At 37.7% G+C, this 27,736-nt stretch overlaps 1 protein-coding gene across 1 annotated transcript; it reads left to right on the top strand.

Moving 5' to 3' along the window:
• Positions 1–1,321: 1,321 nt before the first annotated feature.
• On the top strand, positions 1,322–9,212 carry LOC121380864. The gene is made up of 2 exons (XM_041509868.1): positions 1,322–1,458; positions 8,131–9,212. Exon 2 carries the CDS (start codon positions 8,153–8,155, stop codon positions 8,618–8,620), a length of 468 nt encoding a protein of 155 aa, XP_041365802.1. The 5' UTR covers positions 1,322–1,458; positions 8,131–8,152; the 3' UTR covers positions 8,621–9,212.
• Positions 9,213–27,736: the final 18,524 nt, after the last annotated feature.

The following is a 27,736-nucleotide window of genomic DNA, read 5'->3' as shown; positions in this document are numbered from 1 at the left end:
AGTGGTGGTGGTAGTAGTAGTGGTAATGATAGTAGTAATAGTACAAGTAGCAGTAGTAGTGGTGGTGGTAGTAGTGGTAATGATAGTAGTAATAGTACAAGTAGCAGTAGTAGTAGTGGTGGTAGTAGTGGTAATGATAGTAGTAATAGTACAAGTAGCAGTAGTAGTGGTGGTGGTAGTAGTGGTAATGATAGTAGTAATAGTACAAGTAGCAGTAGTAGTAGTGGTGGTAGTAGTGGTAATGATAGTAGTAATAGTACAAGTAGCAGTAGTAGTGGTGGTGGTAGTAGTGGTAATGATAGTAGTAATAGTACAAGTAGCAGTAGTAGTGGTGGTGGTAGTAGTGGTAATGATAGTAGTAATAGTACAAGTAGCAGTAGTAGTGGTGGTGGTAGTAGTGGTAATGATAGTAGTAATAGTACAAGTAGCAGTAGTAGTGGTGGTGGTAGTAGTGGTAATGATAGTAGTAATAGTACAAGTAGCAGTAGTAGTGGTGGTGGTAGTGGTAATGATAGTAGTAATAGTACAAGTAGCAGTAGTAGTGGTGGTGGTAGTAGTGGTAATGATAGTAGTAATAGTACAAGTAGCAGTAGTAGTAGTGGTGGTAGTAGTGGTAATGATAGTAGTAATAGTACAAGTAGCAGTAGTAGTGGTGGTGGTAGTAGTGGTAATGATAGTAGTAATAGTACAAGTAGCAGTAGTAGTGGTGGTGGTAGTAGTGGTAATGATAGTAGTAATAGTACAAGTAGCAGTAGTAGTGGTGGTGGTAGTAGTGGTAATGATAGTAGTAATAGTACAAGTAGCAGTAGTAGTGGTGGTGGTGGTAGTGGTAATGATAGTAGTAATAGTACAAGTAGTAGTAGTGGTGGTGGTGGTAGTGTTAATGATAGTAGTAATAGTACAAGTAGCAGTAGTAGTGGTGGTGGTAGTAGTGGTAATGATAGTAGTAATAGTACAAGTAGCAGTAGTAGTGGCAGTAGAAGTAACACTAATGATGACAGTAGTAGTGGGGATAGTAGTTGCTGCTGTTGCTATTGTTTTAACTGTTTACATTTCGGAGGAGGAGAAATATCTGTATGACAGTAGTCGTAAGTAACTGTTTGTTAAAACGCAATTTGTTCTGGCTTTTGCGTCTGTGGTGTCGGAAAAAGTTATAAATGAACGGCCAGTATTTGAACAAAGACTGATTATGTATCATAATTGTCGATATGCAGCCCCTGGCGATCATCCCACGTCAATTAATTGGCCATGTGGATGAAGCTTCGTTAAGTTCGGTAATTTATTGTACTCCATATATATCCTATACCAGAGAAGCGCGCTAGTCGTTTTGTTTTTCGCCTTCGTTATCGACGTCATCAGAAGCCGATTTATAGTGTTATTGTCTATATAAATACCGGTCCTTTGTGTTATGGAGATCGCTAAGCTGAACCATCTGTCATTCTTCAATTGACACGAAAGGTACGTACATCTTTATTTCGTTTTCATACCTAGATTAAACACGGCACATCCATATGCTGTGTTTTAGCTTTTGTAATTGTGAAATCAGTTTTAAAGACAATGCAAAATACTGTCGGCTATTGCAGCTTTTTACCGTTATATTACATAACTTGCAGTTAAATAGTATCTGTTTGCAGTTTGTATTAAATTAATTTTATACTAATCAGTAAATACGTATAACACCGGAGATCAGGTCAGTGGCTTTAGAAACTTATTGTTTATATCCATAAATGTATTTTATATTGATGTTGTTCATCACATAATTTTTGCATTTACCATAGTTTGACATCCAATAACCGATGTATCTTTTGTGCTGGGGTGTTAAACATTCATTGATTAATTCATTGTCTGATGCCCAATAAACAAAGTTTTTTTTTGTACTGGTGTGCCGTTAAATGCTATATCAATAAATTCATACGATTATTGTAAATTCATACGATTATTTTGGACACTAACTGTACTGGTAACCAGTTTCCAGTTTTTATTAGAATTTGCTTAACTATAAGAACTACTCGTTGTGACTAAGATTAGCAGAATGTGCAGATTAACTGTAAAATGCAAATCATGAGTTGAGTATCTAACTAGTTATGTACATCTATATTCCGTTTTGTACTTAATTTCAGGGCTGTGGGAATTAAAAAAAGAACATTATTTTCCAAACATCATTTCACAATAGTAAAGAAATTTTGTCCACGCAATTATATCCAACGAATACAGTTGATTTGGCAACACGTTAGATAACCTGTATGAATACAAATAAACTGTTTTGTTTCGTTCTTCGTTTTAAAACAATCTCAAACGTCTTTCCGGGTGGACTTTTAAATTACTGTATTAGAGGTGCTCTATTATGACAGAAACAGAAAACGGGGCAGAGGGGCAAACAAACAACTACAGTAACAATGATTTTTGATCGTGGATGTTCCACGACGATATAAACAACAAACACCACTGCCATAATTTAAGATGAGTCCAAGGGATGTTTGTGACGTAAACCGAGCCGACATACACAGGCACCGAGGATGGCAATAACCCATAACCCAAGTTACACAACTCAGAAATAATTATTCCAAACCATAAAGAGTGTTCCAGATTTACAGCTGTCGAACCAGTCTTGATGTGGCGGCCTGGGTAGTGGCAGTCCTCGTGTAGACGAAGCACCTGGCACGGATTCGTGGAAACAATCAAATCCGTGTCAATGGCAGTTTCACTCTGTCTTGTGTAGAGATATGATTGTAATCGTCATAACAGTTTTGTAGTCGAGTTATAGATTCAGCATTTACACCACCGATTATTCACAACTATGGTTCACCGTTGAATAATCATTACTGTAGATGCTGAATTTATAATCTGAACGACATAACCGTCTATATCGTCATCAAGATCGTATGGGATTTGGTGCACTTCTTTAGTGATATTATATATTATAGTGATATTATATATATATTGTTACGTCACCAGTATTCAGTCGGGGCGGGACGTAGGCCAGTGGTAAAGCGTTTGTTTGATGCGCGGTCGGTCTAGGACCGATTCCCGTCGGTGAACCCATTGGGCTATTTCTCGTTCCAGCCAGTGTTCCACAACTGGTGAAACAAAGGCCGTGGTATGTACTATCCTGTCTGAGGGATGGTGCATATAAAAGATCCCTTGCTGCTAATCGAAAAAAGTAGCCCATGAAGTGGCGACAGCGTGTTTCCTCTCAGTATCTGTGTGGTCCTTAACCATATGTCTGACGCCATATAACCGTAAATAAAATGTGTTGAGTGCGTCATTAAATAAAACATGTCCTTCCTTAATTCCATTATCTAGTCTGGTATGTTTTCATTAAAATAATGTAGGACTGAAAGACATTTCAAAGCACACGAATGATAGATAATATAAATTATGTATTCTCTCTAAAAGTAATGCGGTTATTTAAAGTATTATTTTACACAGTTTGAGTTTAGATAAAACTTACACAATACTGACACTGCAGGTTTGGCTATAGTCATCAGCACCACCACCACCATCAGTGTGTTTATTTATTTATTTATTTATTTATTTATTTTATTTTATTTTTTATTTTATTTATTTATTAATTAATTTGTTGTTTTCTTATTTGCTTTATTTATTAGACATATTCATGTATTTACCTTTTTCCTGGATACGAAGGGAGGGAAAGGGGAACCAGGTATTAGGGGGTCAAGTTTGCAAGAGGCGTGGATGTCCCCAGGCATTATCATTTATCCTCGACAGTAATCTCTTATGACTCAAAATAAATAACCTTGTTTGCTGCTTGCTTCTTCGTGATGCCCTCATGCCACGCCCCTCCACTGTTCGAGGGAAATGTCATCTGTAGATCTGGTTGCATGTAAATGTTGATTAAATAGAGCAACGTAATAGAAACGACACATAGACGCTAGTTCATTAATAGCGCACCAAAGTCTATTTGTGGAAACACGACAAGCAGTGTAATAGATTTCTTATTCAAAGTAATCAAGTCAGTCCCTGCCTATGATGTCAAGTAGTTTTCCTCACCCTAATCAAAAGCTCGCGTAACAGGCGAGTGTCCTAAATAAGTAATGGCGATCAACATTAAGACACAAAGTTACTATACATGATCAGTTAAGGTAAATATTTAATATTCCCAAGTCTGTAGTGGGTGGAGTGGGATGTGGAGGTGAGATGCAAACTGTATGCTTTAAGTTCTAAAAAATCGTTTCCCTTTGATTAATCCATAGGAATTGTTCTCGTTCTAATCAATGATTCAATTCTGGTTGATCAGATACGGCGGTATGTGGTATAGCGAGTAGTGTGTTTCCCCGACAACAACACTGGAAACGAAGAGTGACAATTAACATGACACCATGGGCGTTAACAGGGATTCTTTTTTAAATCGGGTTCGTTTTCACAATGACCTAGTACAATTTATGACCAAAAACTGAAAAACTTACTTTTCTGGTTAAATAATCTACTAAGACGTTGTTTAACTGTTTGTTTCATCATTATCATTCGTGCTCACTTTATGCGCGGTCGGTCTAGGATCGATCCCTGTCGGTGGACCCACTGGGCTATTTATCGTTCCAGCCAGTGCACCGCGACTGATATATTAAAGGTCGTGGTATGTGATATCCTGTGGCATGGTGCATATAAACGATCCCTTGCTACTAATGGAACAATGTAACAGATTTCCTCTCTAAGACTATGTCAAAATTACCAAATGTTTGATATCTAATAGCCGATAATTAGCAAATCAATGTACCCTAGTGGTGTCGTTAAACAAAACAAACTTTATCTTTTTTTATTATCACGATAATTTTGTGCGACGTCAATAAATGATCTGTCTGTTTGCTATTAAGGCAGCGCACCACCATTTGTTGTTTTGGTACTTGTTGTAGCGGATTAATATAGTCCGGTTTAGGACATAGTTCCTCATTAAAGATAATATAAAACACAGAAATGTTTTTTTTTTTTTAAATCTCCCTCTCTGGAGACTACAAGTAGGTTGACCTCTAAAGTATTTTAATACTAACTGATACTAACTGTGCAAGTGATACGCTGTCACTTACATAATAGCAGCACGAGGCGGTGCTTTGACATAAGGGTGGATAACTGTTATGTTCGTGATCAACCTATCCTGCTTATTTGCAAAGTAGTGATTAAGAGAGAATACTTTCTAAAAATAGTTTCTTACTTGAACTATCCGATCAAGTAAAATTTATTTCTGTATGCATAACCACCAACAAATTCTTTACCATTCCCAAAGAATTGTTTTTAAATTTTGTTTAGAAATGACAAAATATTATTAATATCTTAATATGATGAGATGTACTGATATTTTTGGATCTGCCAACAGGTGTTTATGATAGCAAACCTTGAGTTCAAAGCCTTAGTAAAATGTACTATGAGAATATTATAAATTAAATTAAATTCCTTGCCATTCCCAAAGAATTGTTTTTAAATTTTGTTTAGAAATGACAAAATATTTATGTTTTTAATCGAAGTGGTAATAATCAAAACATTGACCAAATAAAGTGATATTTTCAAAGAGCTATATCGAGGCTGAGAAAGAGTACACCTTTGTCCATGATTTACGGGAATTGGAAGCTTTACCATTAGATATGAAGATAAAAATTAGGATCCTCAGGTTTATATGTATTTAGTTCTTTGAATGTTTGATTGTATTATACGTATAAGCAGTATACTTGCTGTGGAAATATTTGTAAACCACCTCAAATGTAACACCGACTGTGTTCTGAGAGAATACAATTCTCTGTTCATTCCTACCAGTACGATTAATTGGCGGATAATGCATTGATCTCACGTGGCCTGACGTAACCGAACGTTACACTACTTTCCCATTATTTAAAATGGTATTCAAACAGTCATACATTCAGCCATTCTGCAGAACGCCACGGTTGTTCGCGTTTAGTCTCTACCTGTCCCAGCCTGTCCTAGCAACACTGGAAGATTGACCTCCCTACTCTAAGACGAAATAGGAAGTGGGGTCGATCCCTACTACTCTTTTCTGGACTTTACTTTGTTTCATATTGGTACCATCTCGTATCCTCCAGAGCCGGGCCCGTCCGCACCACTATACTAACCATGACGACTGGACTACACCCTAGTCTGATATTTTCTCGTCCAGACGGATCTGGCTTCTCAAGAACTGTATTTCCACATACCCTTCCACATCTAATTACTGTCATTCAAGGGGTTTTCTTGACGGGATGCAACCCATCTCGTCCCTACAAGTTGTGCACCTTAATGGCCATAACGAGGCCAAACACGTGGACATATAGATCGGACTTAAAAAATTTATGTCAGAATTTATTTATTTTTTATATTATTAAATAGTCCGATCCTCTCTTCTTTCTCTCATTTCTGTTTCAACTGTCCTTCTAAAATGCTCCAAATTATATAAATATTCGGCCGACATTCGATTCCTTTTTATTTTTGGCTTTTTAACTTTGTAATTATATATATATATATATATATATATATATATATATATATATATATATATATATATCAGGCCCGTACGCAGGATTTTTAATGGGTGGGTGCGAATTGCTCATGATGGGACCAATCAACATAAAAATAACCCCTCAAAACAACGATTACGTAACATTATTTAAATTTAATAGAGAAAAGTGGACCTTTAGTAATTGGGGGGGGGGGGGGGGGTGCGTACACACCCGTCGCATCCCCCTTGCGTACGGGCCTGTATATATATATATATATATATATATATATATATATATATATATATATATATATATATATATGTATATACCGCACTTGTTTACCTTTGAGCGTTAATAAACAACCATACAATACGTACAACAATGAAACTCGTAGTTTCTATAGATGGTTTAAGTGGCGGCAGAAATCTCGCAAATCACAATACGATGAAGCACTTGATACAAAACATGCGCCATCATCACCTGGCTCCCATTCATATCATAAAAAAATGTACAACGTATTAAGAATTGTTCTGTAAGGACAGAAATAAAATGAGATAAAGCACCGAGAGTAAGACGTCATTGAACGAGAACGTGTCCGCAGTGATCGCTGCAGGTGTTTCGGCGTCTGTCACGAGGAACTAACACGACGTCAAGTTGTCTGTCTCTCAGTTTCCTCAGATCATGTCCACACTCTGTGATGGTCACCTTTGGGATTTTCTCAAATCACTGTCGCCTGTGGAAATAATTGTCTGGCTCATGTGAAACTCCGCAACGAAACATTTGTTACATTTAGTGAAACATACCGAATCTCAAATACTCAACGAATACGATATCATGTACGTTAATGTTTAGAATTTCAATATTTAATTTTTTTCTGTAAAATTACACGAATCTTAATGTATAATAAATAAATAAATAAATATTACACTTACGAGAAAGTTATTCAGAACTTGTTAATTTTTTAAAAGAACATTATGCGTTTGTACACTTCCATCTCATTTTGCGAATAACAGTTCACAAAATGTTTTAAAAATAAATTTTGTATGACTTTGCAGCTTATTTAAAAATTGGTCTGTTAAGTGCCAGTTCTGGCTCACTGGGAAGGTTTTGGGCCACTACACTAACAACTAACCACTAACCTCTGTCCTCCACAGACAGGTGTGATAGCTCAACTATGTGCCCAGAACAGCGTGCTTGATTCTTAAATGGAAAACAAATTTAAAATATTTTTTTGAAAGGTCAAATTCAGGATTATACCATATAAACGAGAATTGTGTATCAGCATTGTTAAATTTTGTTTTGTTTAACGACACCACTAGAGCACATTGATTAAGTAATCATCTGCTATTAAATGTCAAACATTTGGTAATTCTGAATCGTAGTCATCAGAGGAAACCCGCTACATGTTTCTATTTGCAGCAAGGGATCTTTAGTATGCACTTTCCCACAGACAGGAAAGCGCATATCACGGCCTTTGACTAATTGTGGTGCACTGGTTGGAACGAGAAAAACCGAATAATTTGAATACATCCACTGAGGTGGTTCGATCCTGTATTGTAAGCACCTCAGGATATTAGCATAGAGACCAATTAAACTATATTGTTTATTGAATGTTTATCAAAGCATGTTCATCAGAATTCCTATAGATCCGGCCTCAACCAGCCAATCATTTCGTTGTGTTTCTTTCTAGATATATAACGCCAAGATACGACATGTGCACGACGTCATCAACCACAGCGTCCCTGCTCCTACTGGTGTTTTGCTGCATTGCAAATCTGGTATCAGGAATCATATTTTTAAAAGCAGATGTCCCCGACTCCGACCTGGACCTGCTCAGAGATGGACTATTGTCCAGACTTCAACATGACCTCATGGATTATGTCTCACTCTCTAAAGACCAACCACTAACTCCAGAAAATGATTATGGAGAGGAAACAGAAGGCGAATTTCAAATTCGTAAGCGGCGGCCATTTCACAGGTTTCTGAGGTTTGGAAGAAACGCTGGCTACTCAGGGCAGTCCCGTGCTGCAGATCTAGCTACGAACATGGCTAAAAGGGGACCATTTGTGAAAATTGGGAAGATGCCGTCGTCGGTGTTTCTCAGACAGCGAGCGCTGATGAGGCAGTCCCAGGCTTCGCAATATCCTATCAACACGAACTCCGTCATCAGAGTGGGATAACGTGCTCTTGGTGAACAGCATGTCATGAAATGGCTTTTCAACGGGATGTTCTAAAGGGCGACACTGATTGAACTGACCTCTTGGCGACTGGCATTGTGGGATAGGTGTCACTCTCAATGTACCTGATCTTCAGCACTCTTCTGAGAAGGGCTGTTCATTTTTATTGTGCTAGGAACTTGTCTAACCAAAACATTGTCAACAGGGAAGTGATCGATGGGAGGTGATAGGGGGTTACTATGGATAATTTGCTAAAGCATTATATGATTAGTAGTGACGACAGTTTTCTTATTCTGTAACAAATTTGTTTTGAAATATTTTACTGATCAGAAAAAAGTCAAAAGGATTGCACAACAGTCAGTTTGTCAATGCCAAAAGGTGTTTAGAAATAGTTTTGAAAAATATTATTTTGTCATTCGATTGTCCATTTTAATGGTATTACTATATCATTATACATCCTTAATGCAGTAGTTTAAGTATGACTTTATTCGCATTAGGCCAGCTGTTCGATCGTCGAAGTAATACCATAACGTCTATTCACGTAATACTTTAAACAAAAATATTATTAAAAAATAAAACACCTGTCCAAATACAACTTTGATTTTCTTGTTATTACACGTTATAATAATAATAATATGATATTTGTGTAACCATGCTAATAATATATTATGTCATGTTTAAGGACAGTGTGATGGAAAGGAATATTTGTTTAACGACACATGAGCTATTTTAAACTACGAGTATTTTGGTGTCTAGCTATGCTATTACTTGGCCGAGTTAGACAGAGAGAGAGAGAGAGAGAGAGAGAGAGAGAGAGAGAGAGAGAGAGAGAGAGAGAGAGAGAGAGAGAGTGAGAGTGAGAGAGAGAGCATGTTAAAATAGGTTATTCTATTATTATACTGAGAGTACAAGCTTTACAATAATTATGATAGTTTCGTTTGGCCAGTTTTGCAGTTGTTAGCCACTGATATTATTTTAAATATTATTAGTAAATAATTGTCAGATTTTTAAATCTAGATTATATTAAACGTTAATGTAAATACCATTCAAATCCGGTATTGGAAATACCTTGTTATTTGTATTGACGAAATGTCAGTAAAACTGAAATTGTGCATATTTTATGTATTTAGTAAGTTATTATTATAAGTCATGATTTTTCAGCAGTATACATAATATACAGTTTGACTTATTCAGATTCAATGTTTGTTTATATCCATACTACTAATATAATATTATACTACTAATATTATGTTGTAATACTTAATTTTCCGTTACATTCACTTTGATTTAACGTCATCCCATTGGTTCAGCCGTAGTAACGCGCGTTCATTTAGGAGATCACCTGTTTCCATTTTTTTCTTCGAGAGGTGATATCGTCTAATCCACCGTCAATTAAACGATATCACCTCGAGAAGAAAAAACAACAACAACGCATCATTTCTTCACATATTGTGTATATACCTGTTATTTTATGATATGATATGTTAATAGCCTTTGAATGGCGGCTATCTTGGATTATAAGATAGCAGCCACATATTCAATGTCACCAATTGGATTCCTAGACCCCTAAAATATGGTTATAGGCGTTAAAACTGTATTAAAACTGAGATAATGAGCAAAATACCTTGAGGATGGTGGCCATCTTGGAGTTCAAGATAGCAGCCATATATCCAATGTCACCATTGGATTCTTGGGCCCCAAAAATGTAGGTCTAGGCGTTAAAATTGTATTGATATATTTACCACTAAATGAAATATTGAGAAAAATAGCTTGTGGATGGCGGCCATATTGGATTTCAATATGGCTGCCACAATTTTTAAAATTTTCTGTCACCATTGGATTCCTAGACCCCTAAAATCTAGGTATAGACATTTTCACTGTCTCGATATATGTACTAGTTAAGGAGATATTAAACAAAACAGGTCCACAATAGTGGCCATATTGGATTTCAAGATGCAGTTTTCGGTGGCTCCTGGACTAAAAATCCTTGTAATGGGTTACTTTAACCATGTACCATGTGCCAACTTTCATGCTTTTAAGGGAAAGTGCACAATCGACCTTCTTTTTTTTTTTTAGCTAAGCCACCCCACTATAAGGGGAGGGCTAGAGATCAATCGAGCTAATCAACGGTTTACATTGTCAGTAGCGGTAGTTGCCTATGTGGTAGCAAATCTCTCTCTCTCTCTCTCTCTCTCTCTCTCTCTCTCTCTCTCTCTCTCTCTCTCTCTCTCTCTCTCTCTCTCTCTCTCTCTCTCTCTCTCTCTCTCTCTCTCTCTCTCTCTCTCTCTCTCTCTCTCTCTCTCTCTCTCTCTCTCTCTCTCTCTCTTTTGAAACTGGACCGTTTTCTTCAGTTTGAGATGGATTTCTTGATACAAGTATATTGTTTCATCTTGCGAACACGATTGATCATGCGTTATGGCCAGCCATGAAGAACTTGATACAAGTCTAATGTGTCATGGCAAGGAACAAAAAATAGAACATTTTGATAGAAAGCAACTGCAGGGGTAAAAGGAAAAAGGAAAGTTTGTTTTATTTAACGACGCCACTAGAGCACATTGATTTTTTTATCTTATTATCGGCTATTGGACGTCAAACATATGGTCATTCTGACACTGGGTTTTTTAGAGGAAACCCGCTGTCGCCACATAGGCTACTCTTTTACGACAGACAGCAAGTGATCTTTTATTTGCACTTCCCACAGGCAGGATAGCACAAACCATGGCCTTTGTTGAACCAGTTATGGATCACTGGGTTGGTGCAAGTAGTTTACACCTACCCACTGAGCCTTGCGGAGCATTCACTCAGGGTTTGGAGTCGGTATCTGGATTAAAAATCCCATGCCTCGACTGGGATCCGAACCCAGTACCTACCAGCCTGTAGACCGATGGCCTAACCACGACGCCACCGAGGCCGGTGGGTGAAAGGAAGGTCTTGTGTCTGCAGGTGCAAGTAGCTGTTTAGAAGAACAGTGTATTCAACCAACTAAACCAATGCATCTCAAGCATCACATAAAACGTGAGGTCAAGTATTATAACAATAAGTTATTTCTATAATACAAGGTATCAAAGTCCCGGATGTTTTTTGTATTTATTTATTCATGGGGGAGGGGAGGGGGTGGGGTTATTAAATTAATTTCAGTCTTATTGTTTTCTTTAGTTTTTTTATGGTTACATGGAACATGATTTCAAGAAGATAGCATAGCTAATTTTGTCATGGATTTTAATTTCGAGCCCTGTAAATCGTCCACTACATTTTGTTTTAATTTTATGTAATTATTATAATTCATATACATATACATTTCACACCTAGGAGTGTTCCTCAATGTTGCCACAACACTCTTAGCATGAATGACATCTAAAGCGTTTTTTGTGAACTTTTGAAATTTTGAAAAAAAGCTGCAGCACATTTTACATTGTTTAATAACTAGGGTCAGGCTTCGTGTAGGATGGACATGGGCGTAGGCTAGGGGCGCTGAAGCAAATGGTCCGCTTTCAGAACTAACACATACAGGTTTATACATATGGAGTTTCTGGTGGTGCAAAAACAAAATAGAAAAAGGTCCACTTGGTTCATATTCACACACACACACACACACACACACACACACACACACACACACACACACACACACACACACACACACACACACACACACACCCCAGGTCCAGATCACGCTACACCATTGATCACATCTTGTCCTTATGTTGTGTTATGTCATTGTTGAACGGTCCATAACTTCATTCGATAATAGACGCTCGGAATATTAACTCATAAAACAGAGTTATAGACCTTTGTCCAGGAGACGTGAGAACCAATAATACACATAGTCTATAAAGTCTGGGTCTATTCGTTTTCGTGGTCATTTTGTTATAACTGGGTTCTCAGCCCGGTATCGGCTCCCACCCAGAGTGAGTTTTAACGACTCAATGGGTAGGTGTAAGACCACTACACCATCTTCTCTCTCACAAACCACTAACAACTAAGCCACTGTCCTGGATAGACAGTCCAGATAGCTTCGGTGTGTGCCCAGGACAGTGTGTTTGAACCTGCATTGAATATAAGCACAGACATAAGTTCAAATGAATGAATGAATAGAACTATTGAAAGAAAGTGTTGGGCTGGGTAGTGTGAAGTTTAATACAAATTTCAACATTGGTCTCTTCTTTTCTTTCTTTTTTAACGTGTTGTTTCAAACCCATTACAGTTTACGATTGGGCGGATGTAAACAAACAAAATGGACTGTAAATGTGCTAATTATGTTACAGACAATGTTAATAGCCTCTAGGGGCTGTTTCAGAAATAACTAGACTTGGGTAGAAATTGTTATGACTCATGACATACAAAATAAAATGATTCATTTTCAAACAGTATCACAATGCGTATGTAATGTAATACCCACCATTTTATTTCCAATAATAATTTTATTTTAACAGTCAAATTTACCACACATATTTTTTTTTTTTCTTCTACCAATGAAGTCTAGAATTCAGACATTTACTTCTACTAATAAAGTCTAGAATTCAGACATTTACTTCTACCTATAAAGTCTAGAATTCAGACATTTACTTCTACTTATAAAGTCTAGAATTCAAACATTTACTTCTACTAATAAAGTCTAGAATTCAGACATTTACTTCTACCTATAAAGTCTAGAATTCAGACATTTACTTCTACTTATAAAGTCTAGAATTCAGACATTTACTTCTACTTATAAAGTCTAGAATTCAGACATTTACTTCTACTTATAAAGTCTAGAATTCAGACATTTACTTCTACTTATAAAGTCTAGAATTCAGACATTTACTTCTACTTATAAAGTCTAGAATTCAGACATTTACTTCTACTTATAAAGTCTAGAATTCAGACATTTACTTCCTTTCTTAGCCCTAATATACATACAATAAAATTTAATAGCGGAGAGTTTGTTTTGTTTAACGACACCACCTAGAGCACATTGATTTATTAATCATCAGCTGTTGGATGTCAAACATTTCGACATATAGTCAGTCTTAGATAGGAAACCCGCTACATGCTTCCATTAGTAGCAAGGGATCTTTTATATGCACAAACCCGTAGACAGCATATCACATACCACGGCTTTTGATATACCAATCGGGTTTTTTTTTGTTGGTTTTTTTTGTTTTGTTTTATCCCACTGCCCCCTTTCCTTTCTCTCCTTTGAATTCCATCTTATTTTTCCCCGATCTGGCAACTTCTCCTATCGTTCAACTTCTTTCGCTGTCCACCTCCACATCCCGGTCCTTGTCTCTCCAACCGCGACATGTGCTTGTCTCTTGTGGCTATATGTGCCACACACCTGCCATTCCCCATCTGCTTTTAGCTGTGGGCTTAGTCTGACCACCTCGGGGAGTGTTCAGTAGTTACTTCTGGCATTGTTAAGAGGCACTTGTAACCACCTACTATGCACCCCTACTACTGACGGTCGTTAGTTAGTGCCGTGGGTCAGACCAGCTTTATTAGCGGCAGAGGACGAGGATGCCAGGTGGGTGCAGAAATGCACAGAGACTGCACCCGTGGAGGAAGTTGAGACAGGTAGGTGATGGTATGGACAGCTCAGAAGACAGAGTCGGAGGAAATTGATAGAAAGGGTCGAAACAGATTGAAATCGTGGGAAAAACTGGAAAGTTATTTATATTAAGATAATGAGAATGATAGGCAGATTTACAATTCTCAGTTTTTTCTTTATTGCGGTAAGTTAATGTCTAAGTTAATGCAAAAACACACGCACTCGAACTCCTTTTGAATACGAGCATCATCATGTTAAGTGTTATTTTGAGACACTTAGTCTGGAACATATATTATACTGAAAGAGCGGGGATCCGCTGCTGCAGCATAATTTCTAAAACTTAGATCTACCTTTTTAATAAATTTATAGTCAAATACGCATTATTTTAAAATAAATTGCTCAAATTAAAAATACCCCCCCCCCCCCTTTTGGCAGTATATATATATATATATATATATATATATATATATATATATATATATATATATATATATATATATATTTTGGGTCAAATTATCTTACTAATTAATGTTCTAAAATGTCCATATTTGACAAACCCCGCCCACTCTACTGTCAATAGCGTTCGGTAGGGGGGGGGGGGGGGGGGGGCGTATTCCAGATAGGAAGATAGGACCGATGGGCCCATTGGGCTATTTCTCGTTCCAGCCACTACTCCACAACCGGTGTAACAAAAGCCGTGGTATGTACTACCCTGTCTGTGGGATGGCGCATGTACAAGATCCCTTTCTGGTAATTAATGGAAAACAGTAGACCATTGAGTGGCGGCAGCGGGTTTCCTCTCTTATTATCTGTTATATGTGCTTTACGTAACCAAAATTCCGAGGTTATATAGCTGTAATTAAAAATGTGTTAATTGCGTCGTGCCTTGGATGAACGTGTCCGAACCTCCAGTGAACAGTTAATAGTCTCCCTTCCCGCGACATGGACTAATCCTACCGAACAGCAGCAAAGTATACACTTTCTACAAACCGAAGACACATATATACCACGGGCCTTTGATAAACAACTTCAGATGCAAGAAGCCTAACAAATAACCCGATTTTCACCCCCAACACCACACTCCACTGTGTCCTTTTTAAATAGTCACTAGACAACTATCTGGACACACTCCATCTTGAAATGCCAATGTCATTAATTATGAACGGATAAATCAGTGAGCATGTGCAATCGACATGTATTAAGTGATTTCGGGTTTCCTCCCATTGTTCTCAACTGCCGTGAAGCGCTGCTTACCGACAGAACTGCCACTTAATTACGTGTCAGCAGCTAGCTATGGTTTCCGTATGCTTTTAATTGCCTTTGTTTCCTTGTTTGGTGGCACTTTCAATATATCTCCAGGTGTTCTGTGCCACTTATATACAATTTCACATCGTATACTAGGTTTTGCTAAAAGAAGATCAAATTATTTTTGTACATCATAGTTATAACACAGTGTAGGTTTTTCTTTTATAACACAGTGTAGGTTTTTCTTTTGTAACACAGTGTAGGTTTTTCTTTTGTAACACAGTGTAGGTTTTCCTTGTGTTATTTTACCGGAATGTTAAACGAATAACAGAAATCACAGATTGGCTTGTAGGTTGTATTTTCCTTTCCAACATGAACCATTGTTAACAACGTGGTAATACATATATATATATATAATATATGTCTTAGCTCTTGAGTGAATGACACACAGATCTCCCGACAGAGTTGACACTGCAACCGAGGACCTGAAAGGTACGAACAGATAGCTGAGATGTCCTCCTTTGGTCTCTCTTTCATGTATAGAAAAACTAATATTTATAAAATACATATGTTTGTTGACACGTAATTGTCATGGTATATAGTCCTTAGCTCTTAAGCTGGGGACAACAATTAAAATCCATGGTGTCCCTGATTGCTGTAATTTAGTTTCAAGCTAATTGGTCCGATTGCTAGCCCTTAATTTTCTAAAGACTAAGTTATTGAATAAGTGGCAGGTAACAGAATATCAGTTAGTTGAATCGTACATGGACAGCTAAATATATAAATTGCATCTGAATATAGTTGTAGTTGAATCGTACATGGACAGCTAAATATATAAATTGCATCTGAATATAGTTGTAGTTGAATCGTACATGGAGAGCTAAATATATAAATTGCATCTGAATATAGTTACACTATGACATATAAAATGTTTTGTTACTCCATGGATGCTAACACCATTTTGTGCTAGCAGCAGCAATAACTGCAGTGGTACTATATTCGATATATATATATATATATATATATATATATATATATATATATATATATATAGACATAGTACCAGGTGTGGGGAATCTGTTAAACTCACATGGATAATTTCCACACATCTTTTAAATTGACGGACCCAGTGTTTTTAAACACTAGGGCATATTGTTCACTATTGGAGCCGTTTTTGATGACTGAAATAAAACTTTACTTAGATTTTATCGTTTCGATTATCCATTTCCGTACATCCGAAGTGCTTCAGGTCATCCTGGTTTTCTAATATCACAAAATACATTTTTCATATTTAAAAAAAAAAAAAAAACACGTCTGAGAAGTAACCGTTATGGAGTAGAGTTTTAGTCTAGTTTCAACATCACAAATTCCATTTTCACTCTGTTCTAACTTTATGCAAATGTGTTACAAGTTTGTAGATTAACTAAACTTAGTGTCCAATTTTACGACTTTAAGGGGCTGTCACAAAGACAAAACAGAACACATCCGTGTACCTTAATCACCAGTCCACTGATACTATATTCTTAAAACAAGTAATGGAATGTATCAACAGGTATCACTGTATGATAATAATGAAGTAATTGGGAAGAAATGACAACCAACAGTTCATGTTGGCAGCAGATTGTATGGCAGCAAGCGATCTTGAAACTTTACGTTTTGATCAATAATGGGTAAGACCCCCACGAGTCGTCAAATATTCGTATATTCGACATGGCATGCAACGTATCAATCCCCCAATGGCGATTTGAGGAAGTCTATCCCACTCCTCTTACAGCGCCTGGCCAATATCAGCTCAAGTCCCAGACGTGCTATATGAGGGAAAGGTCAAGGCTCATTGCTATCCATTGGCATTCTGGTAACGTTTTGCTGTTGAACGCAGTCATTAACGATATGTGCACGGTGGGCCCGAGCATTTTCATCTTGAAAGAAAAAAAAAACCGTCTACCATCCCGGCTAGCAAACGGGACAACAATCGGTGCTTGTATGTTATCTCGGTAGTACTGACCAGTGACCCTCCCTTGAACAATATGGAGTGGTTTTCTGTCAGTCATAGTGATGCCATCTACATCATAACTGAACCAGCACCAAATCTATCATGTGGCCTGAGGTTGACATTTGCTTGGCGTTCATTTCGATATCGCCAAACGTGACCACGCCTATCCAAGAAGACGATACCATCGATGATTTCCTAATTTTTACGCTGTGTACACCATTGGCGCCTGTTTACCATGCGGCGATTCATTAACGGCGGCACCACACGTGGTCGCCGAGCATGTAGATGGGTAGCCCGAGTACTCTGACTGTAAGAGAGCTAGACGGACATTTGAACATAAATACGCTCTCATTACAGTCAGAGACCAAGCTATGTATTTTTTTGGCAATTCCCGACAATCAAAAAGTTGGCAAAGATTTCCGCTCTAATATCACAAAAATCCTATGTTTGATGTTAAATACTTTTACATCGATCATTTTCGAGTTAAATGATTTAAAAAAATCCACATATTAATCACTAATACACACACTACAGAAAGAAACCCGACGGCACCCACATTCATCTAAGCTTCGGCAAACTCCGGACAGCAGAATTCTAAGTTCGCCGACCTATATCGTGACGTTGCGTCACATGATCGCCCACTCAGCCATTCCGATCACGTGATCTACGTACGAAATAGGTCACCGAGCTTTGTAATTCTTGCGACTGAGTGTCACGAAGCGTAGCTGAATGTGGGTGCTGTCGGATTTCTTTCTGTACTATGTGTATTAGTGATTAATATGTGGATTTTTTTTTTAATCAGTTAACTCGAAAATGATCGATGTAAAGGTATTTGACGTCAAACATAGGATTGTTGTGGTATTAGAGCGGAAATCTTTGCCAACTGTTTGGTTGTCGGGAATTGCCAAAAAAATACATAGCTTGGTCTCTGACTGTAATGAGAGCGTATTTATGTCCAAATGTCCGTCTAGCTCTCTTACAGTCAGAGTACTCGGGCTAGCAGATGGGCTGCATGTAAAAGATTTCTAATCGTCTGACCCGTCACTCGGACCCAAGTAGCCTGGTGTAACTGTGCAGCGATTTGAATCGCTGTTTGAGCTGGATTTTATAGAACGTGCATTCTGATGAATCGATCCTGAACTCGTGTAGTTGACCTAGGACTCCCAGAACGGGGTCGGTCATCAATATTTTAGGTCTTCTGGTATCTGTTCAATAGTCTACAGATCACAGGCGACGAAACATTGAACATATTGGCTACATCACACTGAATTCTACCAGTTTGAAGGATGCCAATAGCCCTAAGGCGTTTTTCACATTGTAGACGTCGCATCACTAATTAAAAGACAAACAATGCATAACATCCAAAGAACAAAGGTTAATTGATCACGAGATTCAGCAAAATTAACAGAAGTAATCACTCAATATCGCGAATGACTCCCTACCCACGTGTACGGGGATACTGCGTGTTGTACGTGCACATTTTCGGCTGTTTGGGTATTAGGTTGTACAGCCATGAATGTTCTTTCCTAGGCATTAATTTTTGAAAGCCTAATTTCTGTTCCAATCATTGGTAATGACATTTACATTTTAAATTCCCTACTTGTTTTTCCTTGTGCAAATTCAACGTTAAACATTATTTTAATGTTGAATTTACTAGTAGCCGAGGCACTATACGATTTCCAGATTCTTCTAAAATCGACTAAAATAACAAAAGGATAAAGAAGCTGAAAACTAACACAAAGTCCCTCGTCTAGAGAGCCAGCGAGATTTCCTTGCCAAACTCTAATTACCTCCCACCGGATGTTACAATGATTGTAAAGAATTTAATAAAAGCAGCAATAAAACAGATGTGTCGTGGCGATTTTTTAAAAGACATCGCCCCATGGGGATGGATATTACTGTTCCGTTGTCGTTATTTTTAGTATTAATTAGTTAATTTTTTTTTTAATTTAGCAGAATTAAATCGAAGAAAAAGGAAATAGATACAAAATGTCGACCATATTAAGCACTGATTGGAATTTGTAAATAATCATGATTTCATGGAACTTAAATAACGATATATGCAGGTTGCAGTTTCTTGCGTCAAGTGTAATGCTAGTGTCAGACTACCGACTGTCATCAGAAAGTTGACCAACCTTATGCTCTCACGACTTCCACGACTGTCCAGTTGCTAGTCTGAGCGCTCTTACAACTCCATTTTCGTTGTATAACCCATTAGTTGTTAATGTGATCGCACCCTTCGTAAGTCGGGAGTTGGGTGAAATTACAACACAACTTTCTGTTGGCAGCTGGTAGTCTGAACTAGCATAAAATATGGCAGTCCGACTGTAGACGCACGCCTCTCGTGTACTCCTCCTAGCGTGACACCAGCGCTCAACCAGAGATCAGTAAAGAAGTTCTGCATATTGTTTCACCCATGTAACATGTACAGAATGGCAGCGTACATGACGATAATACGCCAAAAATAGTTCAAATGTTTTAAAAACTGAAAGTAACAAGGTGGACATTCGGTCAAAATGTTACATTGACAACAAATTACGAAGCCGAAAAGATGGTGCCACATATCGTGTAGTTGACTTTATGTACACCGAAGTACTGTACCAGCCATTTGTAATTTTTCTGCAATTTCTCCGCCTTCAAACAAACAAGGTCATTCCTGATACAATTTGAAAGGCTTTGACAGCGGTAATCGCACACGGTGTGTTTCTGCCGAAAAGCGATTTAAAACGCACGTAGGTAGGCTGGTAGGTACTGGGCTCGCGTTCCATTACCGGCTCACACCAAGGGCAAGTTTAACGACTCAGTGGGTAGTTGTAAGACCACTACACCGATTTCTCTCTCACTAACATCTAATCGCTAACTGACTGTCCGGGACAGACAGTCCAGATAGCTGAGGTGTGTGGCCAGGACAGCTTGCTTGAACATTAATTGGATATAATCACGAAATTAATTATGAATGACATGTCACTTGTGAATAACGATATCATCCTTATTTTGAAATAAAGTTTGGAACCTTGATAGTAGGTATTGTACAAAACAATTTGCGGCGCTTTCGTGAGAGAGATGGCTGCTTCCTCCAAAAAAACCTAGCCTAAAGAGCATAAACCTAATGCAATGTACCTCAGACAAACACACTACCTCTGATCTACAAAAAGCTCCTAGTCAAATGGGAAATAATTTACTACATTCCAAGTTTGTAATTTTATGAATGATACATAGAGACTATTTAATGTTTTCTGTCAACATTCCTGTAATAGTCTCTGTGTCGTCGTGATAAAGTACTGCACGTATTACTATTATTATTTAATGTTTATTTAATACTTAAAAAATACACCTTATGAACTATATATCAAATCGAGGAAAACAATTTTAAAAAGGAAAGAAAGTCATCCGGAAAAAACCCCATACACACACTGTGAAACAAAACGGCAACGCTACCATCAAAGGTTGCAGAAGACAAAATTGACAGTTTTGGATACAACCTTAGAATATGATTTAGACGCACTGGTCGCGTCAATTTGAATGGCTCTCATTTAATTAGGACTTTATATTGAAGCTTTTAGTGTAAATGGTCTTGTGATATTCGTAAAGTGGCTGTAAAATGACCGAAACGTACCCAGAGGGCGCTACTAAAAACAGATCACGAATACTACACAAACAGACAGGGAAATTGTGAAACCATCCCATTGCCTCGGCCTGATCTCGTTAGAGGAACTGACGAGGATATTGACAAGAGGCGTCTGAACCGTGCACTCAACGCGACCATGACGTCGGCTCACTTCACAAGTGAAATCAATGGTAGAGTGTCCTTCAAGCCTTGTCAAGGAAATTGGACGTTTTACGCACAGGAAATAAACTAATATTTCATTACGGATATTTCTTGAGTTTACACATTTCTCAACACGCAAACTTTCCACCAAAATAGCTTGTTTGTAAATGGTTGAATACAATTAACTTTATTCATGGAATATTTTGTTTACTAGAGGGTACATATATTTTGTTCTTAGATAATATATTCTGCAGTTGGTTTATTCAAGTACACGTGTAAATTATTCATTTTTATTCAATGATAAGACTGGAAATCGATATTATTGCATGTTACATGATCACTTTTCACAGAAAAATCCACCAAAAACAAAAAGAGAATGTTTAGAAGACCACAATGTGCGTAATATTACACTTCACACATCATGATACACGGCATATGTCTTCCTTCTGAACAGAATAGGATAAAAACGCATACTATATGTAATATAATGCATGTTTTTTTTTAGACAACTCTTTGAAAAGATGGATTAAATTTACAATATTTTGTTCAAGTTATTTTACTTTTCAGCTGCCATTTTTACTACTGTGGCTTTGACATTGTGTCAAACCCTTATTTATAAACATAATTATATAATTGTGAATCGCTTAAAACTAGTTTATGACATGTACTGTCAGTTTAAAACTCGTATGATGGCATGTCGATCCCTCAAGCCAACTGTTTGAATCGTTTCCTGTGACACTAACGACAGACTTATCCATCCTGGGCACTGGTACTGGTCGCCAGAAAAAATGGACCCTGTCGTAATTCAGTAAGGTCACGGGTTTCCGTGATGTTATATGTGATGAGGTATAATTTTAGCAGTAGTATACTATATCATACTATAATTTTATTAAAGGAACATTCCTGAGTTTGCAGCATTGTAAGATGTTTTCGACTAATAAAATATTTCTACGATTAAACTTACATATTAAATATATTTTTTTGTTTAGAATATCAGTGTCTGTATATCCCATGTGTTTCTGATCGTCTTAATATTTGTAAGAAGCCAAAACTGGATTTTGTCGTCAATAATTTCGTACGTACGAAAAAAATATATATTAGGAAATAAAATGAAATTTAACCTAGTACAAATATTAGAACGATCAGAAACACGTATAATATACAGCCACTAATATTTTATGCAGAAAAATATATTTGATAGGTAATTACAAGTGTTAAAAAGTCTCTGCTAGTCGATAACATCTTAAAAATTGCAGCAAACTCAGGAATGTCCCTTTAATATAACAAACCACATTTTGGTGTCTTATTTCCTGTTCTTGTATTTAGATGAGTTTTTTAACGTAAAATAAATTGTTGTCCACATGGTTCATATTAAATGGAGTCATGTGTATCAAATATAAATATTCTACGTGCGACTTTTAACTATTGCGCTTTCGTGTTTTAGTAAAACTAACAAACTCATTGTGTCAGCTGTTTGAAATTTTCATGGTCGTTTTAACATAATAGATTCTGTTATGCGTTTTGCGATGATAGATAGATTATGTCATTCAAAACTGAATGACACATAGTTGGTTAATTTTGGTTTAACCTCAGTTCTGTTCAGGGAATAAAACAATTCCCAGACTTAATTTCACACGCTTGCTTAGGTAATATATTTAACCAGAATTATTTTTTGTTTGTTTTAACAAAATATATTTCACGTTATTTATTAATATCTGTATTTAAATTGCCTCCCATGTTGGTAATCACTAGACCGAGGTCCTGGTCAGATCAGAGGCTTTTACGTGCACATTCAGAGCAAGCTGTTGTAGCGCACGCCTGTCATGGGCGCAGGTGTCGATTTCCGCCTGCTCCTCCGTCCAGGACAGGAACCGAGGTGTTAGGGTGGGGTGACGTAAATAATCCAATTTAAGTAGCGAGGTTTAACCAGGAAGAACATAGTGTTTGAAAAGGCGTATCTAAATTTAGTTTCTTTTAGACAAAATTGCCATAAAATAGTTTTGCATTCAATATAATAGTTCCAGAATTTGCGTTTTCACCAACATATAATAAAATAATTATATTCGCCAAATTCAATCTCCTGTTGGAATTTAACGACTCACAGCTTAAACCTTTAAAGCCGATTGTGTAAATGTTGTTGACCTGTTTGTCAGACTAGCGGCCGCGTCCATATTCTAAGTCCTGCAGTGTGTTGTCAGTAGAACCATCACCAGGTTACGCCTATTTTCCATAGACGTATGGGCTCTCCCCCCTTTTGTTGGGGGGGGGGGGGGGGGGGAGGGTGTAGACTGATTTTGACCGAATTAAACGAAAATATCCAAATGCGCATGAATTACAAACTGTAATAGTTGTATAAAAAGAATGATAAAAATACATGATGAAAAGTTTTCAGGCTACTCATTTTGCCCAAAAGTCTCCATCGTTTTTGCCCGAATGTGAACATTTGCTCCAGCACTGGAACGAGGGACAACTGAGCCCCCTCGCCTTACCCCCCCCCCCCCCCCCCCCCCCCCCCGTATCGTACGATTGTGGTTTTTTTCCAATTAAATTAAGCAATCGTATTAAAAGCCCGCTTTTTCAATGTAGCCATTGCAAAACGATGACATGACCCCCATTTCACATTCAGCGCCTTTTTGTAGATTTCACAGAACTCCGGATCAAGTAATCCAGTAACAGTCACATGTGTTATTCAATATACAACTGTTTGATGATGTAATAGAATCCCATACAAATAACGCTATGAAATACTTATAAAGATGGCAATTGACTAGAACTGAAGACTACCGGTTTTGATATTAATCTGGTCGTCCCAGTCAAAGACAGAAATCAGCCTTATGGAGTGAAACAACACCTTATAGATCTTTGCGTCAAAGGGGAACAGATGAACTGGAATATAACTATATACTAAATAATGCTAACTGTCATATGATTAAGTTTTAAATCCATACCAATTCTCATAACATATGTTTACCACAAAAATATATGTACATAAAAAAGTTTGTTAACTTGCCATCAAATCGTATAGGATAAATCTCATTTCTTATACAGTGACGAAGGCAAACTGCCGGAACAGCCAAGGTAAGCAGGTTCACATGAATTATTACTAAACAAATCGACAATGCAGTACAAAGGCTGAAGACAGAATGACCACTGAACAAATCGACAATGCAGTACAGAGACTGAACACAGAGTTATCACTGAACAAATCGACAATGCAGTACAGAGGCTGAACACAGAATTATCACTGAACAAATCGACAATGCAGTACAGAGACTGAACACAGAATGATCACTGAACAAATCGACAATGCAGCACAGAGGCTGAACACCAAATGATCACTGAACACATCGACAATGCAGTACAGAGACTGAACACAGAATTATCACTGAACAAATCGACAGTGCAGTACAGAGCCTGAACACAGAATGATCACTGAACAAATCGACAATGCAGTACAGAGACTGAACACAGAATTATCACTGAACAAATCGACAGTGCAGTACAGAGCCTGAACACAGAATGATCACTGAACAAATCGACAATGCAGTACAGAGACTGAACACAGAATTACGGGTGCTTTACCTTGGCTGTTCCATCAGGTGCATTCATCTCTGTATCAAAACAGGAGATTTAATCTATGCCATTTGATAGTCATTTCTCGTTCCAGCCAGTGCACCACGACTGGTATATCAAAGGCCGTGGTATGTGCTATCCTGTCTATGGGATGATGCATATAAAAAATCCCTTGTTATTAATGAACCAATGTCGCGGGTTTTCTCTATACGACTATGTCAAATTGACCATATGTTTGACGTCCAATAGCCGATGATTAATAAAGCAATGTGCTCTAGTGGTATCATTAAACAAAATAAATTTTTGATGGTAATTTGTAAAAAATGTTTTATTTACACTGAGATTTAAAAAATATTTTCAAGTCTTTAAAATTTACTAATATGTGTAGATATGAATGTTATTTAGATATGAATTGTAATGTTAGCGGCTTACATGCCAATTCATCCGTTCCTTTTAGAAGTTGACGGACTAAACAAGTTTTGTAAATCCATGCAGGGTGGTACCTTGTCTAATACAATTAGATGAGGGGGAGGAGCAGAAAAAACAATGAGTTGGATCGAGACAGTAATATAGGGACCTTTCCAGCTAGACAAAAGTACACTTCTAAACGTGAAGAGCACCGTTCCAATGTTCGTCTCCGTTAGACAGTCTTACAATGAGGGAGAGAGTATCACTAACCTCCCCTAGTGTAGTCTTACAATGAGGGAGAGCGTATCACTAACCTCCCCTAGTGTAGTCTTACAATGAGAGAGAGAGAGAGAGAGAGAGTGTCACTAACCTCCCCTAGCGTAGTCTTACAACGAGGGCGAGAGTATCACTAACCTCCCCTAGCGTAGTCTTACAACGAGGGAGAGAGTATCACTAACCTCCCCTAGTGTAGTCTTACGATGAGGGACAGAGTATCACTAACCTCCCCTAGCGTAGTCTTACAACGAGGGAGAGAGTGTCACCAACCTCCCCTAGTGTAATCTTACAACGAGGGAGAGAGTATCACTAACCTCCCCTAGCGTAGTCTTACAACGAGGGAGAGAGTATCACTAACCTCCCCTAGTGTAATCTTACAACGAGGGAGAGAGTATCACTAACCTCCCCTAGTGTAGTCTTACGATGAGGGACAGAGTATCACTAACCTTCCCTAGTATAGTCTTACGATGAGGAAGAGCGTATCACTAACCTCCCCTAGTGTAGTCTTACAACGAGGGAGAGAGTATCACTAACCTCCCCTAGTGTAGTCTTACAACGAGGGAGAGAGTATCACTAACCTCCCCTAGTGTAGTCTTACGATGAGGGACAGAGTATCACTAACCTTCCCTAGTATAGTCTTACGATGAGGGAGAGCGTATCACTAACCTCCCCTAGTGTAGTCTTACGACGAGGGAGAGAGTATCACTAACCTCCCCTAGCGTAGTCTTACAACGAGGGAGAGAGTGTCACCAACCTCCCCTAGTGTAATCTTACAACGAGGGAGAGAGTGTCACTAACCTCCCTAGTGTCTGTTGGTCACATTAATATAGCACGAGTGCACGATACGCCGACTAAAGTGACAGACACTACGACGTACTTTTCACTATTAAAGCCATTTTTCATAATTTAACTTTGACGTACTTATATTGTATTATTTAGAATAATAATTTTCGTACACCTTATGTGGTTCTGGTCATCCAGTTTTTTGCTATACTTCAAAATACATTTTTCATTATTAAAAAACCCCGCACATTTGTCTGAGAAATAATGGTTATCGAGACAAGCTCTAGTTATTTTTAGACGGTATTTCCCTGTTTAAACATCACAGACTTTAGCTTATCTCTGTCAAAACCTTATCCAAATGAGTTACAGGTTTGTAGACTAACCAAATTTACTGTACATTTTCAAGGGCTGAAACTGGGGTTTGCGCATTTAAAGTACCTGATGGCTATTTTGGTTTTACTATTTGTTTCTTTTAGTTTTGGACTTTTGTTTTTCAATTTTGTTTTAAAATGTGATTGTATTAGGTTTTTAAAAACAGAAATCCCGCAAAATGATTTGAGCGCTGCGTGCAATTTTCCAGTCTAAACTGAACACGCTGTGATTTTATTACTGTTAACCATCTCTGATCCGACACTTGTTCTTACATGTAAGCAGATATCGGCCTCGCTGTAACAGAACCACTACCATTTAGAGTGATTGTCAGAAACGAGCGTTCGGCTTTTAAAAGATTAGACATTTACACAAAGCCAGTTTAAGAGAATTAATTTTCATAATTATTCATACAAGACGATTAGTGTTATACGTGTCTCCCGAAAATACATCACTGGCCAGGCATACATATCACACGTGTCATATAAATTACCTTTAATTACGTTACGTGGATTAGTGGTCGTGCCTGCTCGTTAAAATGCATTTAATGCGCTATACATTCCCAAAGTCTGTTGGGTGTCATTATTTTGAAGACTAGTATCTAGTTACATTTAATATCTCTCCATAACGTATATGTCAAGTGGAGTTCATGTTAGAGCGCCCTTTGCGGATACGGGGTGGAGGGCTGGCACGGAGCCCTTCACCTGAGGCGAGAGAATCCGTAGATCTCTTCATTTATTTCCCATTCCAGGCAGTGGTTCACGACCTACGACTGTTCTCCCTTAGGCTCCTAACTAACCTAAAATATCCAGGGATGAGGTTATCTATAGAGAATCAGGACACATCAAAACAGACTTTTCCACATCTTAAGAGGCCTCTTTTTGAACCCTGCCCTCGTCACCTCAGGCGAAGGGAAACAGTATAGAAAGATGACATATTTTAGTTTTAAAAAAAAAATCATCGAGATAGTTTTATAGAAATAACGGACAAATTCAACCACACTTATGCTAGACACTTGCATTTAAATCAGTACCAGTCTAATACATTACATCGGACTAATTCAACCACACTTATGCTAGACACTTTTACTTAAATCAGCACCAGTCTAATACATTACATCGAACTAATTCAACCACACTTATGCTAGACACTTTTACTCAAATCAGCACCAGTCTA

This window comes from Gigantopelta aegis, chromosome 9, assembly GCF_016097555.1.
Source record: "Gigantopelta aegis isolate Gae_Host chromosome 9, Gae_host_genome, whole genome shotgun sequence".
Classification (NCBI taxonomy): domain Eukaryota; kingdom Metazoa; phylum Mollusca; class Gastropoda; order Neomphalida; family Peltospiridae; genus Gigantopelta; species Gigantopelta aegis.
This window is presented reverse-complemented; position numbering and strand designations above follow the sequence as displayed.

Bases quoted from the DNA above. Each gene is read 5' to 3' on its own strand.
- LOC121380864 (XM_041509868.1), top strand. From the start codon at position 8,153: ATGTGCACGACGTCATCAACCACAGCGTCCCTGCTCCTACTGGTGTTT.